The sequence below is a fragment of the Benincasa hispida genome, chromosome 10 (assembly GCF_027475165.1).
Source record: "Benincasa hispida cultivar pf3 chromosome 10, pf3_genome.v1.1, whole genome shotgun sequence".
In the NCBI taxonomy this organism is placed as follows: Eukaryota; Viridiplantae; Streptophyta; class Magnoliopsida; order Cucurbitales; family Cucurbitaceae; genus Benincasa; species Benincasa hispida.
Genome location: NC_143487.1, coordinates 22,920,853 through 22,939,639, shown reverse-complemented (window position 1 = coordinate 22,939,639; position 18,787 = coordinate 22,920,853). Strand labels below are relative to the sequence as shown.

The window sequence follows — 18,787 nt, the reverse complement described above, 5'->3', positions numbered from 1 at the left end:
ATCCATATTTTATCACAATTTTTTTTTTAAAAAACTAATATTTAATCCTTCGTTTTTTATTTTTAGTTTTTATCGTATTCAAATTGCAAAAATAAAAACAAGTTATTGAAAACCTATTTTATTAATTTCAAAACTTGTCTTACTTTTTGAAAACATTAGTTTAGATAATATAACATAGAAATTTATTGATAGAATTAGTAATTATATACTTAATTTTCAAAAACTAAAAATAAAAAACTTCGACCCCATGTGGGTATTTGATTTTTTGTTTTTTAAAATTAAATTTATTTCCTCTCTATGTTTCACAATGAAATATTTCTCAAGAAAAATAGTTAAATTCTTAACTAAATTTCAAAAACAAAAACACATTTTTATTTTTATTTTTTTTTAGTTTTCAAACTTGACTTGATTTTTAAAAATATTAGTCAGAAATAGACAACAAACCAAAAAATTTAGAGGTGAAAAAAGTTTTTATTGGGCTTAATTTTTAAAAATAAATAATAAAAAATAAAATTACTACACGAGACTTAAATGATTTATTAAAAAGATCTTTAACTTTTTGAAAGTATTAATTTTACTTTCATTCAAATAGAGTTAAATTTAATGAAATTTAAAATTGAACGCATAAATCTAATTCATTAAAGATACATGATAAAAAGCAATATAGAAGATCGTAAAACTATCTAGATCAAGACTATAACAATATTTTTGCTTCTTAAATTCCAACTTACAAATGAAAAGATTCATGAAGATGAATAAATAAATCACTAAAAATGAAATCTTTGTAACATAAAATTAAATCATGAGCAAGAGAATTATAGATATGTGTTACAAGGAACCATAATACAAACATGTTAGCACAATACAAGTTGGGTTATTATTTTTTCAAGTTAAAAGCTAAAGCAAACACTCACAACAAAACCCACTAATTTTGTTAGCAAAATTATAGACAAAAGTTTGTGAACCTGTTCTTTTCTTTGAAGATATAATTCCTTTAAGAAGTTTATTTTATTTTATTTTAGAAAAAACTTGGAATTGAAGCTGCTTGACATTGGAAAAAAGTGGAATTAGTGGAAGTACTCAATTAGCTTATGGAAAAAAAAAAATCCAAAAAGCAGCAATAAACAAAAAGAAAAAAAAAAAAATTAAAAGTTGAACATTTTTTAAAACTATTTTGTTGACTGTTGGCTTAGAAAATTAGAGTAAATAACAATGCTTTTGAACAAAAACGTAGAATAATAATTCATTGCTATCTTTTCTCCTTGTTTTCGTCTCTTTGAATTCTTCAATTGTAGTCTTTTATTTTCTAATTTCATACCAATCTTCCAAATTTCAAAAGTGGTTAAACTTATGTGGCCAACAAATAAAAAAATTAACAGGTTTAAATTTTAGTTTACGTGTTTTCAGTTCATTTTGGTTCATATATTTTTGAAATAGTCACTTTCGTTGCTATACTATCTACTTTGATTCTTGAATTTTTAATCTAAATTTTAGTAGTATATCTCAATTATTAAACTTCTTGAAATGTAGTACTAAATTTGTATTAAAGAGTTATATTATGTATAAAATTTATGTTAAAGCTTTACAAATATGAACAAAAATGGTCACCTTTTAAAAGTAAAGGAATCAACACACGTTTAGAAAATTCAAAAACTACAAATGGATATTTTAAAAGTATACAGACTAACATAAGTCGAAATAGTATTTAAACCTTAAACTTTAAAAAAATTTATTGGAGCGTTAAGTTAATTTTATTCAATTATTAGATATAATTAATACTATGTATTAAATTAAACAACTCACACTATGCGTTGAACTTATTTCTATTATATCATTCTACATAAATATCTATTAAAACTATAAACTAAGTAATGAAGGCCCCGTTTTGTAATAATTTTGGCCCCATTTGCTAACCATTTTATATTTTGTTTTTAATTTTTGAAAATTAAGCTTGTTTATGTTGGGAAATACCTCTTACTTCTACTGTACGAATAAATAGAGAAATTAAAAGAAAGTAATAAAACTGAAAACACAAGAATTTATATGGAAAACTCCCGACTTGGAGAGGCCCACCAAAAAGAAATCCACCATGTGAAAATTTATTACAATCACATATAACAATTCTCTCCGTTATCTCAATTACAAGAGTACTCTCTTAAAACTTTTGATTACTCGCACTCTTTTTCCACCGTCAAACTAAAGAATACATCAAGGGAATTTAACTAGAGCTAGCACACTCAAGCTTAAAGTGTTTCTAATTTGGACGACTAAAAAACAAAGGCATAGACTCATTTTATAGGCTTGGAATCCACCAAACCTTTTTGATGTAGGACAAGCCCATGATTTTCCTAAACCTTTTTAATGTTGGACAAACCCATGACTTTCCTAGATCTTTTTAATGTAGAACAACTGCACTTCTAATATTTTGCCAAAAATCCAACAAATTCCACCTTGACAAGTTATTTGAAGAATCCATAGCTTTTATAACATCCATTGTCTTCACCGACAATCATAATTCTCATCTCATAGAATTATAACCTACTTTATCATAAAAAGTAGACAACTTGGAATACCACCTCCCAATATTTTTCTTTTTCGTCACATGCTGATAAACCATGTTGACATTTATGGTGCAACTTCCACTTACTTGGCTCACTTGGAAGTCCTCCAGCCATTGACAGAACTTCCACTACACACCTTGCATAACTGCCAAGTCAATGTCATGTGCAAACTTGTGGAACCACTAACATCACATCCTCTATCATGGTAAAATGAATATACCACGATGATGATTTTCGTCTTCTTCCATAGAAGTCACTGTCTTCCCTGACGTGAAAGACACCATCAACATCCGATCTAGAGCCATTTGACATACCTGCTCTGTTTTTCATATGCCCAAACTGCATACATTTCCAACAACTTATCTTCTACTTGAAAATTCTCTTCTTGAAACTTTTGCTAGAATCACTATTGAACTGCATTGGAACATCATCACCGCTTAATTTGCACTTGTGTAATCTAGATTATATTAATACATCCTTGACTTGCACTTGCCACAAGTCGAAATTGATCATTCCATCAAATTTCTCTACATCAAACTTTATTGGTCTCATAAAGCTTAACACACATCTGTTTCACTCCTACCAAATCAACAAATAGTGTACAACTCACATTATTCACAAATACCGTAGCCCATTTAAAAAATTCTTTTTTGATGTGCAAGGTCAAACAATGCTACAACCACAGAGCATACTTAGAATTTCAAGAAACAATGAAATCTGACGCTCTGATACCACTTGTTGGGAAATACCTCCCACTTCTACCATAGGAATAAGCAGAAAAATATCAAAGAAATTAAAAGGAAGCAATAAAACTAAAAACACGAGAATTTACATGGAAAACTCCCAACTCGGAGAAAAACCACAGCCTACAAGAAAGAAATCCACTATGTAAAAAATTGTTACAGTCACATTGAACAATTCTCTCACCGATCTCAATTACAAAAGCATTCTTTCAAAGCTTTTAACTACTCACACTCTTTTCCTACTCTCAAACTAAGGAATACATCAAGGAAATTTAACTAGAGCTAGCACACCAAAGTTTAAAGTGTTTCTAACTGGGACGACTAAAAACCAAAGGCATCGACTCCTTTTATAGGCTTGGAACCCATGACTTTCCTAAACCTTTTTGATGTAGGACAAGCTCATGACTTTTCCTAAACCTTTTCAATGTTGGACAAGCCCATGACTTTCTTAAATCTTTTTGATGTAGGACAATAACACTTCTAATATTTTGCCAAAAATCCAATAGATTCCTCCTCATTTCTTACAATAATTTGCATCATTCTTAAATATAATGGTTGAATTCTTAGCCAAATTCAAAAAACAAAAGCAATTTTTAAAAAAATTACTTTTTTAGTTTTTAAATTTTGGCTTGGTTTTTTAAATCATCGGTAAAAAGCAGATGACGAAGAAAGAAATTTAGAGGGGAAAGTGGTGTCTATAGACTTAATTTTTAAAAACAAAAACAAAAAAACCAAATGGTTACCAAACAAGACTTTCATTTTTTGTTTTGGGTTTTGAAAACTAATCCTATTTTCTCCCAATTTCTTACCATAATTTACATCTTTCTTAAGTACAATGCTTGAATTCTTTACCAAATTCCAAAAACAAGAATAAGTTTTTAAAAACTATTTTTTTAGTTTTCAAATTTTGGTTTGGTTTTTTAGACTGTTGGTAAAAATTAAATAACAAAAGAAAAAAATTGGAATTAGAAGTAATGTCTATAGACTTAATTTTCAAAAACAAAATAAAACAAAATAGTTATCAAATAGGGTAATTTTTTTTGTGTGTGTGTTTTGAAGGAAAGTTAAATAAATTCGTCACATTTTTTTACTACCTCATGTGACTATTTGATATATATTCAAAACCTATTTTATAATCTATCTTAGGTTAAATTATAAATTCAATACCTATAATTTAAAGAAAGTTAGAATTTAGACTTTAAAATTTAATAAAATTTTATAAATAATCTCTATAATTTGATTAAAAAAAAACCCTTATAAATATTCTTTACCACATAAACTATTTATGAACGGTAATTTTAATTAAAAATCATAAGAACAAAATTCTAAATTTCTCTAAATTAATTCATGTTTTGTTTTAAAATAACCAAGAACATTGCGACAACTCCCTCTAATAACTTATCGTTTTTTGAAGGGATTTGTTCAAATTTATGATATTTGTCTGATTGAAGTTAAATTCACACTCATCTCCCATCATAAAGTAGCTGTATATGGTTAGATATAGAAACAAAAAAAAGGAGAGATTTAGTGGAAGGGAAGCCAAATTTCCACAACTTGAAACAACTCATATTTAACTGGGAAAAGAAAGACTGAAAGATAAAATGAAAAACAAAAACAGTTGAATTCAAACAAAGCTTACTATTAGTGGTTTGTGCCATTTCACTTTCGTTGACTTTGAAGAACTAAACCCCCATCCTTACGTAATTAAACTCGTTTAAATTTCCCTAATTTAGCATTCAAATGTAAACTAAAATCCTTAACTCCTTTTATCTATCGAATTATGATTCTAGTCTTCGACATGGGTTGAAGGAGAAAAGTGGGTATTTTTGACTCCTCAAACAGCCACAGCCGGCACAGGCCGTCTGAATATATCAATCATATCATAATCCTTTTAACTATGACGAAAATACATGTATGAATACGCGTTGAGACTTCGAACAGCCAACCGAATGTTCTTTCTTGGTAATTAACCCTCTCTATCTCTGCGATTTTCTATCTGGGTTTTCTTGTTTTTCTTCTTCTTTTTCAAGATATTGATCACTACTTTGTTTCCTACGAAAATATTCGTCTGATCAGTGAAAGGGATTCGATAAACTTTCTGGGTTTTTGGGGTTTTGTTAAAAAAGTCGCTGTTCTTATTCGTTTTTTGTTTTCTCTTTTGATTGATTCTGTGATTTTCTTTGTTGGGTCAGCTCAGATTCTGGAAGATTGGACTTTAGAAATTCGTTCCAGTGTTTTTTCTTCCCACCAAAATCGCGTTGTTTGACATTCCTTTTAGGGTCTTGTCTGAATTGATATAGGAATGTTTAAACAAAATTTGATTGTATTGGATTGAATTTTGATTTGGTATTTATGAGATTAGTGTGGAGAAGGAGGTTTTGTGGAATATCTAGCGTTGGCTTTAAGAGGGGATTATAATTTCTGAAGAAAGTATCTTTATTAGTTTCTGGTCTGCAAAAATGGGTTGTCAATGTTCCAAGCCTTCTGTTGATGAAGATGGCAAAAACAGAGCCACTGAGAAATTTCCCTCACGAAAGGCTTCACGTGTTAATTTATTAAAAAAGGAAGAGGATATGCGATTGAATTCTGTGAAAAGAGACGAAGATGTTCGAATAAATTCCTCACAGAGAGCAGATAGTATTCGATCAAAGGTGAAAACAGATGGCGGTGACGTGAAACATGCTTATTTGGATAAGAGAGTCAACGGCTCTAACAGAGTACACGATGATCAAATTGAAAAAAAGAAGAGGGAGGGGTTGGAAGCTGCCATTTCGGCCAATTATCCTGGAAATGGAAGCATTCCAAAGGCTATGGAAGCAGAGCAAGTTGCAGCTGGTTGGCCAAGCTGGCTCTCCTCTGTGGCCGGTGAAGCGCTCGAGGGATGGCTGCCACGGAAAGCCGAAACTTTTGAGAAACTTGACAAGGTATGTAGGAGTTGTGAATCTGACAGTTGAGAGTAGTTTGTTGATGTGATTGTGAGTCTGAAGATTGAAATGTGTTCTTGTCTAAGTTTCCTGTTGTTTGTTTGGTTTGGTGGTGGTTTCATCACAGATAGGACAGGGCACATATAGTAGTGTTTACAAGGCTCGTGATATCATTCACAATAAACTAGTCGCTCTAAAACGTGTTCGATTTGATAATCTTGACGTGGAGAGTGTCAAGTTTATGGCCCGGGAAATCCTTATCCTGCGGAGGCTTGATCATCCAAATGTTATAAAATTGGAAGGTTTGATTACATCACCGCGATCATGTAGCTTGTACCTCGTTTTTGAGTATATGGAGCATGATCTTACAGGGCTTGCATCTCGGCCCGGTGTCAAGTTCAACGAACCACAGGTAAATTGTATTAACTGGCTTTGGGTACCATTCTTTGCATCTTGTCTTGAGGTTTTTATATATGGTGGCCTTGAGGGATGTGAGTATGCAATTTTGATAAGGAGTTCATTACTAATAAATGACATCTATCCAATCCTCAAGAACCTAACTTTATGCTTATGGATATGCTTAGGTTAAATGCTATATGCAACAACTTCTAAGGGGACTTGATTATTGCCACAGTCGTGGTGTCCTCCACCGTGATATAAAGGGTTCAAATCTCCTAATCGACGACAATGGTATCTTGAAGATTGCAGATTTTGGATTAGCAAGTCCTTTTGACCCCCATAATCAAGTTCCCTTAACAAGTCGTGTAGTGACTCTATGGTACCGACCACCCGAACTTCTGCTTGGAGCTTCTCATTATGGGGTTGCAGTTGACTTGTGGAGTACGGGTTGTATACTAGCTGAGCTATATGCTGGAAAGCCCATCTTACCTGGAAAAACTGAGGTAGAACATCTCATGTACTCTGCTGCTACGGTTGATATTCCATATAAGAGATTCATCTTCATATTTGTGATCTAGATAAGGCTACTAGTGATAGAAAGAACAAGATTAGAAAAGGATAAACTACAATCTTTCAATATATATGAAACCTTTGAAGCTATTTTCTGCAGGTTGAACAGTTGCATAAGATATTTAAACTTTGTGGGTCGCCGCCTGAGAATTATTGGAAGAAATTGCAGTTACCTCATTCAACTGGATTTAAGACCGCTCAGCCATATCGACCTTGTATTGGGGAAATGCTCAAGGATTTCCCATCTTCTGCAGTGGCTCTTGTAGATAAGTTGCTTTCTGTAGATCCTGCTCATCGAGGAACGGCAGCTGCTGCTCTGAAAAGCGAGGTATTGCAGCCTTTCCTTGGAATCATTTGAAAGTTACTTTGATGCCTTGTTTCTCATAGTTATGATTAATTAACAGACGTTGTATCTTAATTTTTCAGTTTTTTACGACTAAACCTCTTCCTTGCGAGCCTACGAGTTTGCCCAAATATCCTCCCAGCAAAGAGATTGATGCAAAATTCCACGGCTGCAGAAGGTAAGCTGTTATGAATCATTAATTATTGTGAGGGTGAAGGTATGTCAAGTACATAGTTATTCTTATTGTAAAGGGAAAAACAAATATTTGGGGCTGAGAAGATGTTCAGTAAGGAAATGCTTTCTTGGATATATAGCTTCTTAAACTGCTCATCTCCCATTGCAGGCAGTCGAGAGTTGAGGGCAAAGACCTTAAAGATTGTGTGGAAAGGAGACGACCTAAAGAAGCTCACCTTAATCTTTCTCTGAATGCTAAGGATGAAGCAAACATGTTAATGCAGGTATTGAACTTTTACATATCTGATAAACTTTGTTGGTTTTACAGTTCTATCCGAAAGCTTTTCTGGACTAATTTATATTTTTGCATTCCATTACAGAAAAGGCAAGGTCATTCAAGTTATAAGGGCCGGAGCGGAGTGTTCACTCCATATGGGGACGAAACAGTTTCTGGTTTTTTAAATGCTCCTCCCAAACAAAATCAATCTGTCACAGAAATTTGCTCAGATACAGGCAGGATTTCACATTCAGGACCGCTAATTAGCAAACCAGATTGGATGAAATCAAGAAAGCAACTCGATGACCATTCCATGGCGCTTGACGGATCCAATCTCTCAGCATTATCCCATTTAGTAGCAGTGAGGTCTAATATATCTGATCATCCCTATGATAGACCGGGTCCATCACGATCAGAAGTAGGCAGATTGCCTGACTTTGTTAGGGATTCAGAGTCAACGAGAAAGCAGGACCGGATATTTTATACACACCGAGTTGCAGATTCATATCGAATAGAGATCGAAAAAGCTTGTCCTAAAGAACAGTCCCTGGTTTGTTCCTTCTTTCCTCTTGCTTTATAGTTAAATGAATGAAAATACAAATCTTAGTTCCATCTTTAGCTGTTTTCTAGTCAATGAATGAATGATATTCTGCTACCTGAGATAATAATTGAATGATATTCTGCTACCTGCGATGATAATCTTTGTTCATTATGTGGTTCAGCTTGCTTATGGGACAGACATGAACAAGCTTTACACTTCTGGTCCAATCCTTGGTCCATCAAACAACTTAGATAAAATTCTGAAAGAGCGAGACCGTCAGATTCAAGAATACGCTCGACAAGCACGACATGGTAAAGCTGCTAACAGTCAGTTAAAGGGTTCAAAAGCAACAACTGGAAAACATCTGATGTTGAGCCACGGAACGTGAGATAGATTACGGAGATCGCTTGCACCCGGCAACAGGACAGTTGGGAGAGACCTAAGGTCTGAGATGGCTTGAGTTGTGTAATCAAAAAGTGATTTGGTTGTGTAGAATTTTGGTTAAAATGTTGTATAAAAGGTGGTTGTGAAGCACTACTACTTTCCATTTTTGAGTGCACCCGTTGCTGCTGTGGTGTTTGGCAATTGTTCACCATTCTTCTCGTTCTTAGATTCTGATAATGTGTACAGAAATAGCAACCATAGATTATTTGTTAGATCTTCTTTTTCTCTTGAAGCAAAGGGATTCAAATATTGGATGAAAATCAAATCCATATCAGTGTTTTTAACCTTGCAGACAAGTTTATTAAATCTTATTGTTAAACACATAAGGAGAGTTTTCAGGGGGTTTGAATGGAAAGTTATATTAAAATTTAAAGGGTGAAGCACCAATTGAAAGTTACCCCTAAAGATTGTATGGAATGGAGAGAGTTCAAGGACTATTTGGATATAGGCACACAAAAATCTTGGTAGGCCATATTTGAAAGTGATACGGATAGAGGTTACATTGTTGTGGTTGAGAGGGTTTTGGAAGGATTTTTGGTTCATAATGACATCTTTTCATAGAATCAATCTACCTACCTTCTTTTCTTAGACTAGGGTCTAAGAGGTAAAAAAATAATAATAATAAATTATAATAATCTCACTACAATTGATGACTTTGTTAAAGTGTCTTGAATAGATTCATGGTAGATCGAACTGAAATATAAGTATCCAACGACATGTTGATATATCTGTATATTGAAGGGTTCAACATAATACTAAAGATCTATTGTTATCTTCAATATCTTTTATCTTTTATGTTACTTAATTTACGAGTAAAATCAACGAATTGCTCTAAATAATTTTTACAAATTTTTTAATAACAATATGATATTTTTATTTATATATCTGTCAATATAGTTGTAAAATTGAAATATAGATAATGAATATTGAACATTAATATTTGAATCCTTAGTTAAAACAACAAAATGATAAATAATAAAAATAGATATCAAGTTTGTTGCAGGATAACTATTATTTATAACTTTTTTTGGGCTATTTTCAAGTATAAAAAAATGAACAAAAATATTTATAAGTAATTGTAAAGTATCACAATCTATTTGCTATACATTGTGATAAACTGCGATTGACTACTATTTGTGTCTATGTCATGATAGACATAGATAGTAGTCTATCGCAATCTCTCACGGTCTATTGCAGATAGATTATGATATTTTGCTATTACTTATAAATATTTTCAGCAGTTTTGTTATTTATGTATTATTTTTATTATTATTTTTTAGAAACTCTTATTCATAACATTTATGATAAATATGGAAGTAGATTAATTTATCCAAATTGTTTTTTTGTTAATAACTAAAAGTAAAGAAAATAAATTATTTTAAAATTGGATAGGAAGAATAACCTTTGAAATCATCATTTTTTTAAAAGATATAACCAATAATTTAAATGTTGTAATTTAATATTTATAACGAAAATTAATATTTTGAAACTGCGTTTCTCATAATTCCTAATTCAAAGATGCATGACTTTATTGCTTTTTTTTTTTTTTTTTTTTTTTTTTTTTTTTTTTATTAATTCCTCTATATTTTCAATTAAATAAAAAATGTTACTTGAAATGGACAAAAGTAGGCCCGTATAAGAAAGAGTCAAGCTCTCATTATCGAGTTATCACAATTAAATACCAATTATCACTATTTATATTGCTTCATATTTTCATTTATATAATTAATTTAGAAAATCAATTTATAGTCCTAAATGGTGAAAGTTGTGTCAATTTAAATTTGAGCTAATAATTATATTAATTTACCCAATTAAATCTATAAACTTACCTAACATAATCAATTTAGACTCGGAAATTAATCGTCATTTTTGTTAAATCCACATTTATAGAAATCTACACATGTACAAGAATTTATACATTGGCAATATCCAAATAAAATCCTAATAAAGGTTGAGAAAATTAAATGTTTTATATGATATTTTTTAAAATAAGTCTAAAGAATGTGTAAATTGATGTACTTGTAAAAGTTCAGAGTTTAAATTGATACTATAATAATTTGGGGTTTAAATTGATAAAATCCTCAATGTTCAAGGTTTAAATTAATACAATTATTACTTTAGGTTTTAAATTGATACAACCCACAAAGTTTAGGGATATAAAATGATTTTTTTTCCTATCGTAAGTGTATCAATTTACACTCTTCATTATGTACCGTTTGAAGAAAATATAAAACTTATAATTGTATTAATTAAACTCCTGAATTTTTATAAATGGATCAATTTAATTTTTTAATCAAAATTTTCTTTAAAAATTATCCATATATTTATTCTAATAATCCATTCTATAAAATTAATATTTAAAAAAGTTTACTTACATTTGAGAATGAATGAAATGTCTCAATTGATTAAGTTATGAAATTTAAGTTACTATTTCATATTTTTATTTAGGTATAAATTAATATTTGTGACTTATTTTATTATATAATATTTTGTATGTGTAGAGATTTTTGGATTTAAAGGGTATTTTGGTCTATTCAACTATAGATTCTAGAAATTGACCGGATTCAGCACCACCATCTCTTCTCATCTGGAATATTCGACGGTACCAAAAGGATATTTATTATTTATATAATCATATAATAGGCAGAGAGACCGAGTTAACCTGGCAATTTTAATAATAGCTCATTTATTAAATAATAATAATTATTATCAATATTTAAAAAGTAAAATCTAGATATATCGCGACATGGTATACTTCCTAATTCCTATCGAGATAGGCGCCGCGTAAGCTTAAAGATTAAAAATATCAAAATTTCCTTTAATAATGATTAAAATGTTATAAATTCGAGGAGTATAATGAAAATGTGGATATTAATGTAATACAATAATAAAATAAATTAAATATAATATATAAATAGATAAATAAAATAAAATAAATTAACAAAATATGAAATATGGAAATTTTTTTAAAATCTTCACTTTCTCCAATGTGTCTTTCAAAACCCATCAAATACTATTATTATAGGCAATTTGGCAGGTAGGAGGTGGATTATATAGACACTAAGAATATGACTATATGCATAGAGTGTAGAGGGAGGTGACATTTAGCTTTCTGACACTAAGAATAAGTATTTATTTACATATAATTTGTGATATTTATAATATTCCCCCTTAGATACCCATTATATATATATATATATATATATTTATATATATATATATATATATATATTTAATATATATATAATGTGTCTCATTAAAACCTTACTAGGAAAAAACTCATTGAAAAAAAAAAATCTTAGTGAAGGAAAAAAAGTACATATTTCATATAATCTAATACTTTTAAAAGAATACTGTATATTTACTCCCCTCGTGGAAACATCACTTGAGATCTATGAGTCGCCGCGTTCCAATATTGTGCACCAATTTCTCAAATGTTGCAGTTGGTAATGATTTTGAAATAAGTTGTCAGGTTATTCTTTGAACAAATTTGTTGTACAGTAATGTCACAATTTTCTTCAAGATCATGAGTGTATAAAAGCTTTGGTGATATATGCTTTGTTTTATCTCTTTTAATATATCCTCATTTGATTTGAGATATACATATTGTGTTGTCTTCGTATAATATTATTAAAATATTTTTACTAGAAGACAAACCATATATTCTACGAATGTGCTGAGTCATTGACCTTAGCTATACACATTCTCGACTAGCCTTGTGATTTGCAAGAATTTTAGCATGATTTGAGGAAGTAGCCGTTATGGTCGTTTCACTAACCGCCACAATACAATAGTTCCTCTACATGTGAGTAGATAATTTGTTTGAGATCTAGCTTTGTGTGGATCAGATAAATATCCAAAATCTGCATAACCAACCAAATCAAAATTCGATTTATTTGAATAAAACAAACCTATATTAATCGTTCATTGAAAATAATAGAGTATATGCTTAATTTCGTTCTGATGTATTTTTTTTTTGGAGGAGTTATATATTGCTAATAACTATACTGAAAATACAATCTTTGGTTTTGTATTATTAGCAAGATACATAAGTGCACTAATTGCACTAAGATATGATACTTTAGGATCAAGAAGTTCTTCATGATCATCTCGAGGTCAAAATATATTTTTCTTCACATATAGTGAACGAACTTCAATTGGAATGTTCAATGGATATGCTTGTCCATATAGAACCTTCTAAAAACATTTCCTTTATAAGTTGACTGATGAACAAATATCACATTTGTTAAATGCTTAATTTGCAAGCCAAAGAAAATTTTTTTGTTCTTCTTAGATCTTTTATCTCAAATTCTTTCTTAAGATATTCTATTGTCTTTGAAAGTTTTTCAAAAGTTTCAATTATATTTAAATCATCAACATATACACTTATAATAGCAAATCTTGACTGTAATTTCTTTATAAAAACACATGGACATGGTGGATTGTTTTGATATCATTCTTTCAACAAATATCCACTTACATGATTGTACCACACTCGTCCTGATTGTTTCAATCCATATAGCGATCTCTATAACTTTATTGAATACAATTCTCGGGAATTTCATTTATATATTTCAGGTACCTTAAATCATTATGAGATTCTTATATAAATATCATTATCAAGAGATCCATATAAATATGTTGTGACTGCATCCATAAGATGCACGCCCAGATAGTTATAATTAATGTAATTGCATCCACCACTGGAGAATACGTTTCCTCATAATCAATACTAGGTCTTTGTGAAAAACTTTGTGCAACTGGTCTTGCTTTATATCTTGTAACCATATTATTTTTATTTTTTTCCTCACAAATACCTATTCGTATCCCACAGATTTGACACCTTTTGGTGTTCAGACTACTAGTTCAAAAACCTGACGTTTTGAAAGTGAGTTTAATTCTATCTCGATTGCTTCTTTTCACTGAAGTCAATCTTTTCTACGTTAACATTTTTCAATAGATTTTAGTTCAGGATCCTCCTTACTTTCAGATATAATATCAAAAGCAATATTATACTAAAAAATCTTGTCAATAACTATATTAATTTGGTTCCATTTTTTTCCTATCATGACATAATTTATTGAAATCTCATTACTATCTTTAAGTATTTCAATGTTGCATATGTTTCAATTACTCGTATATATGAGTATAATATAATTCAGAAGATAAAGTAGACAACTCTTCCAATATACGTTTTTCATTTGAGACAGTAGATATGATATATAGATATTCCACAATATTCTTACTATCAGTCTCAATATGATAATCAATGCAACGTATATATCTTTAAAACTAAGTAGATTTTTCTTAATTTGACTAGAGAACAATGCATTGTCAATTGTAAATTTTGTTCCTCTAGGCAAAATAATATTTTCTTTTACAAATCCTTCAATCAAGTTTGCAGAACTTAATATTGTATTGACTTTTGTTTCCAACATTGTCAATTCGGAAAAATATTTTCTACTTGTAAGTATTGTATGTGTAGCTGCACTGTCTATCAGACATAGAAGCTGCACTATCTACCAGACATAGATCTTTTTTATTCATTTTTTAGTTGCCCAACATATGATGATCCAAGTTTTTTCATTAAAAGAAAAAAATTACAATAAGAAAAACAACATTTGGAATATACAAAAGTTAACATCTACTAAGAGAAAAAAAAAACATGGAGATGAATAAAAAATATTAAATCTAGATATTTTCAACGTCAAAGAAAACATTTGGTGTTCCATCAATTCTGTCGATTTTCTCTTCAGGAGATTCAAAGAAGTCCACCATATCTAAATTTGTCATATGGGATGGGTCAAATATGTCATTATCCTGGTATGCAAAATTTGCTTCTACATTTTTCTCTTTTTATTTTTCCTTCAGGGAAGCTTGATAGAGATCAACTAAGTGTTTTGACATACTATAGGTATATGACCAATGTCCAGTCATTCCGCATCGGAAACATTTATTTTCAACAGTTTTTGAACTCTTATCTTGTGGAGCTTTTCTTTGTGATAATCATTTTGTGTGGTTCTTTTGAAATTTGAATTATTAGAACGACCACCACGAAAATAATAATTATTTCTTCCTCCGCCATGGTCACGACCTCGATCGCGATTATTAACATTTACAACATTCACTTCAGGGAATGGTGTTGTTCCAGTTGGTCGAGATTTATGATTTTTCATCAATAACTTGGTATTTTGTTCGGCCATGAGAAAACATATAATTAGTTCAAAATACTATTTAAAACCTTTATCTCGATATTGCTACTGTAGGAGTATATTCGAAATGTAGAAAAATGTCTTCTTTAACATATCGATTTAAAATTTTGGAGCCTCAAGTGCATTCATTTACGACGAGCTTTAGGAAGAAAAATTGTTTTATGATGATCACATTTTTATAGTAACCAAATGTATTTTGACATCAAGCACTAATGATAAATAATTATTACCAATGATATCAAATTCTACAAATTCCAATTTTATAATATTTTCATGGTAATACTATTATAAAGTATTATATATATATATATATATATCAAATATGTAAAATAACATTTAATCTATTAATTATAATGAAGAGAGAAAAACTGACATACTTTTAAGACCTATTTTTAGCGAGGAAAATGATAGGAGCTCGTGCTGATGATATGTTGTAAATTTGAGAGGCACAATAGAAACACAGATACCAATAAAATATAATATTAAAATAAATATAAGATAATACGATAATAAAATAAATAAATATTTTAATTTAATAAAATAAAATAAATTAACAAAATATGAAATAAGAAATTTCTATAAAAATCTCCACTTTCTCCAATTTCCATGGATTTTTCCAATGTGTATCTTTCAAAACCCACCAAATGCCACTAGCCAATTTGGCAAGTAGGAGGTGGATTACATAGACACTAAGAATGAGTATTTATAACACACATGACTATATATATGAAGAGTAGAGAGAATGACATCTGGCTTTTTGATAATAAGAACAAGTATCTATTTTATGCATAATTTGTGATATTTATAATATGAAGGAAGATTTGAAATATTTTTTTCTTTTATATATTTTAGGGAAAATATCAATTTACACCCTGAATTTTGAGAGTTATATCAATTTAAATCCTAAACTAATAATTATATTAATTTAAACCTTGAACTTTCATAAATATATCAATTTAAACCCCAAACTAATAATTGTATCAATTTAGACTCTGAACATTCGTAAGTGTATCCATTTAAACCTTGAAGTTTCACAAGTATATCAATTTAAATTCTTCATTATGTTTTATTTGGATACATTTATGAAAATTTAAGGTTTAAATTGATATACTTATAAAAGTACAGGGTTTAAATTGATATACTTATGAAAATTTAGGGTGCAAATTGATACAATGATTAGTTTGAGGTTTAAATCGATATTACTCTCAAAGTTTAAAATTTAAATTGATACAATCCCAAAGTTCAGGGGTATAAATTGAATATTTGCTCTATATTTTAATTAAATTTGTCAAATGTAAAAAGTAAGGAAAATAGATTTACGTAGATAATAGACTTGTTAAAAAGTTAGAACATGAAATCATAAGAAGAAAAGAAAAATACTAAAAATTCTTCTTAAATACATTATTATAAATATAAGTGGAAACTTCAACTCCTTTTTGAACTTCAATCTCAAATCTTCTAAAACTCTCAAAATCTACATCTTCAAATACTTTCGATCAAGAGCGGGTGTGACAAACACCATAATACTCATGCAGTTTTCCATGATTTGCATCGAATTAACAAATACATCGTCACACACTTTCTAATTCAAATTGTATATCTTGCACGTGAGAAAATTTGTAAGTTGTAATATTTGTTGTATTCCTATTCTTATTCTTCACCTATACCCATTTCTTGATAAATGATCATTTAATATGTCTAGACTTTTTCTTAGTCTTTTGGTTAGAAATTTACATTCTTCATATTCTACACTATACTTTTATCGTTGAACTAGGAAAAATATATTTGACAATTAAGATGATAGTCATAATATGGTTACTCCTAACTATCAACAGAAAATCAAAATCAATCCTTCAATAATAGTTCGAATATGTTAGAAATATAGTTTTATAAACTAATTATTGGATAGAAATATTCAAAATTTCGGTTAAAAAATCTCACTGCGTCTAGTATCTATTCGATGTAAGTTCATACATCTTCGTTGGCATTACAATGGGCCCACATGATGACGTTAATTAAACTTCAAATTTTTGGACTATAAAAATTTCAGCGACGTGTTCCAAGATCAACCAGAGAGCAAAACAAAATCAACCTACTCGTCGGGAATCGGAGCTCCGACGGAAGTTTTGAAATGTCCGACATATCAGCCAGCTTCATCGACATATTCCCAGAAGAATCCGATCATCCAACGGAAAGTTCATATGATTCTAGCGAAGAAGGAGATCAGAACGGAGGAACTTCTTCAATCGGTAAAGAAAACAGAGCCTTCTGGAAATCGCAAAAAGAAGTTCTTCAGGTAGCGAAACGAAGGTTGAAATCTCGAATTCCAGATTACATTTGTGTGAAATTTTGTTCTGATTCTTTCGTTTTTTTAACAGGCGACTTTGAAACGAACGAATTCGATTGAGTTGAAAATCCGGCATGCAACGAAGGATGTCCTAAGAGAACTGGATTTCAAGTCCATTCATTGCGGTTGCCGGAGACCGGCGGAGTTTGCGGTGTGTCGAGAGTGCGTACAGAGAGAAGTATGCAATCATTTGAGAAACGCCGGTTATAATTGCGCCGTTTGTAAATCTAAATGGAAAAGCTCACTGGAAATTCCATCTGGTAAATAGAATGCCCTAACCCTGACATTAATTCTCATCGTCTTGAACTTGAGGGTTTTTGATAATTGGGGATTTTGTAAACGCAGGAGAACACAGTTATTTGGAAGTGGTGGACGATTGTAATCCGAATGATAGAGTTATAATCGAGCTGAATTTCAGAGCGGAATTCGAAATAGCTAGAGCGAGTGAAGAGTATAAGCGATTGGTGAGACGGTTGCCGGAAGTATTCATCGGAAAAGACGATAAGCTTCGAGAACTGATAAGAATTTTGTGTAATGCGGCGGAGAAGTGTATGAAGGAGAAGAAAATGCACTTGGGGCCATGGAGGAAGTGCAGATACATGCAGGCCAAGTGGTTGGGGAAGTGCGAGAGGACGACGCTGGCGCCGGTGCCGCTGCCGGTGGGATTATCCGGGCGGCCGACGAAGGCGAGGGCTTCAATGCTTACTTATGATCTGCTGCAGAGCTTGCCGGCGGCCATGGTTTGCTCTGCTTCTGCGGTTGAAGTGGTTTGAGTGTGAGAGATGAGAGTGAAAGGAATTGCAATTTTGATCATTGCTTTTGTGTTTTTGCTCTTTTGTCTATTCCGTTTCGTTGCCATTGTGCAATAAGGCCATTAGTAATTGTATAATTAAAATCTTAAATTTTCAAGAGACTTTTCTTTTTAAAACAATTATAAAAAATATTCCCTTCACTTTGAAGTTTGTGTAAAAAATATTCCATAACTTTTGAAGGTTTTAAAAATATTTAAACTTCCAAAAAGATTTAAAAAATATTTAAATAAAAATAGTTAATGTGTTGTTTTAAAAATATCATAAGTTAATTTTTTTTTTAAAAAATACCTTTAAACTTTTTTTTTTTTTTAAAAAAAACTAACTATAAAATTTCAAACAAGAAATTTAAAAATATTAGTATAACAAGTCGTTGAAGTTTCTTCAAGTTCAATGAGAACCAATTTTAAAATAAATTATATAGATATGTTCATTTGTTTTTT

At 30.4% G+C, this 18,787-nt stretch overlaps 2 protein-coding genes across 4 annotated transcripts; both read left to right on the top strand.

The window, feature by feature from the left end:
• The first annotated feature begins 4,833 nt into the window (after positions 1–4,833).
• LOC120088548 (putative serine/threonine-protein kinase At1g54610) lies at positions 4,834–9,236 on the top strand. Of its 3 annotated transcripts, none has more exons than XM_039045937.2 (9): positions 4,834–5,266; positions 5,502–6,228; positions 6,356–6,640; positions 6,813–7,130; positions 7,298–7,525; positions 7,624–7,718; positions 7,884–7,998; positions 8,095–8,541; positions 8,714–9,236. In XM_039045937.2, exons 2-9 carry the CDS (start codon positions 5,764–5,766, stop codon positions 8,918–8,920), a joined length of 2,160 nt encoding a protein of 719 aa, XP_038901865.1. In that variant the 5' UTR covers positions 4,834–5,266; positions 5,502–5,763; the 3' UTR covers positions 8,921–9,236. The 3 variants fall into 3 exon arrangements, with proteins under 3 accessions (XP_038901865.1, XP_038901866.1, XP_090161994.1); XM_039045938.2 differs by having other exon boundaries at positions 4,903–5,266; positions 5,497–6,228; XM_090305868.1 differs by lacking the exon at positions 4,834–5,266 and having other exon boundaries at positions 5,300–6,228.
• Positions 9,237–17,231: 7,995 nt separating this feature from the next.
• LOC120088771 (uncharacterized) lies at positions 17,232–18,490 on the top strand. Its single transcript, XM_039046206.2, has 3 exons — positions 17,232–17,484; positions 17,567–17,795; positions 17,881–18,490. The coding sequence occupies exons 1-3, from the start codon at positions 17,320–17,322 to the stop codon at positions 18,306–18,308; spliced, it is 822 nt and encodes a 273-aa protein (XP_038902134.1). The 5' UTR covers positions 17,232–17,319; the 3' UTR covers positions 18,309–18,490.
• Positions 18,491–18,787: the final 297 nt, after the last annotated feature.

Excerpts from the sequence above, each read along its gene's own strand:
- LOC120088548 (XM_039045937.2), top strand. The coding sequence starts at position 5,764 with ATGGGTTGTCAATGTTCCAAGCCTTCTGTTGATGAAGATGGCAAAAAC. Across the intron at positions 6,229-6,355 it reads CTTTTGAGAAACTTGACAAG|ATAGGACAGGGCACATATAG; the intron begins GTATGTAGGAGT and ends GTTTCATCACAG. Across the intron at positions 7,999-8,094 it reads AAGCAAACATGTTAATGCAG|AAAAGGCAAGGTCATTCAAG; the intron begins GTATTGAACTTT and ends ATTCCATTACAG.
- LOC120088771 (XM_039046206.2), top strand. The coding sequence starts at position 17,320 with ATGTCCGACATATCAGCCAGCTTCATCGACATATTCCCAGAAGAATCC. Across the intron at positions 17,485-17,566 it reads CGCAAAAAGAAGTTCTTCAG|GCGACTTTGAAACGAACGAA; the intron begins GTAGCGAAACGA and ends TTTTTTTAACAG. Across the intron at positions 17,796-17,880 it reads CTCACTGGAAATTCCATCTG|GAGAACACAGTTATTTGGAA; the intron begins GTAAATAGAATG and ends TTGTAAACGCAG.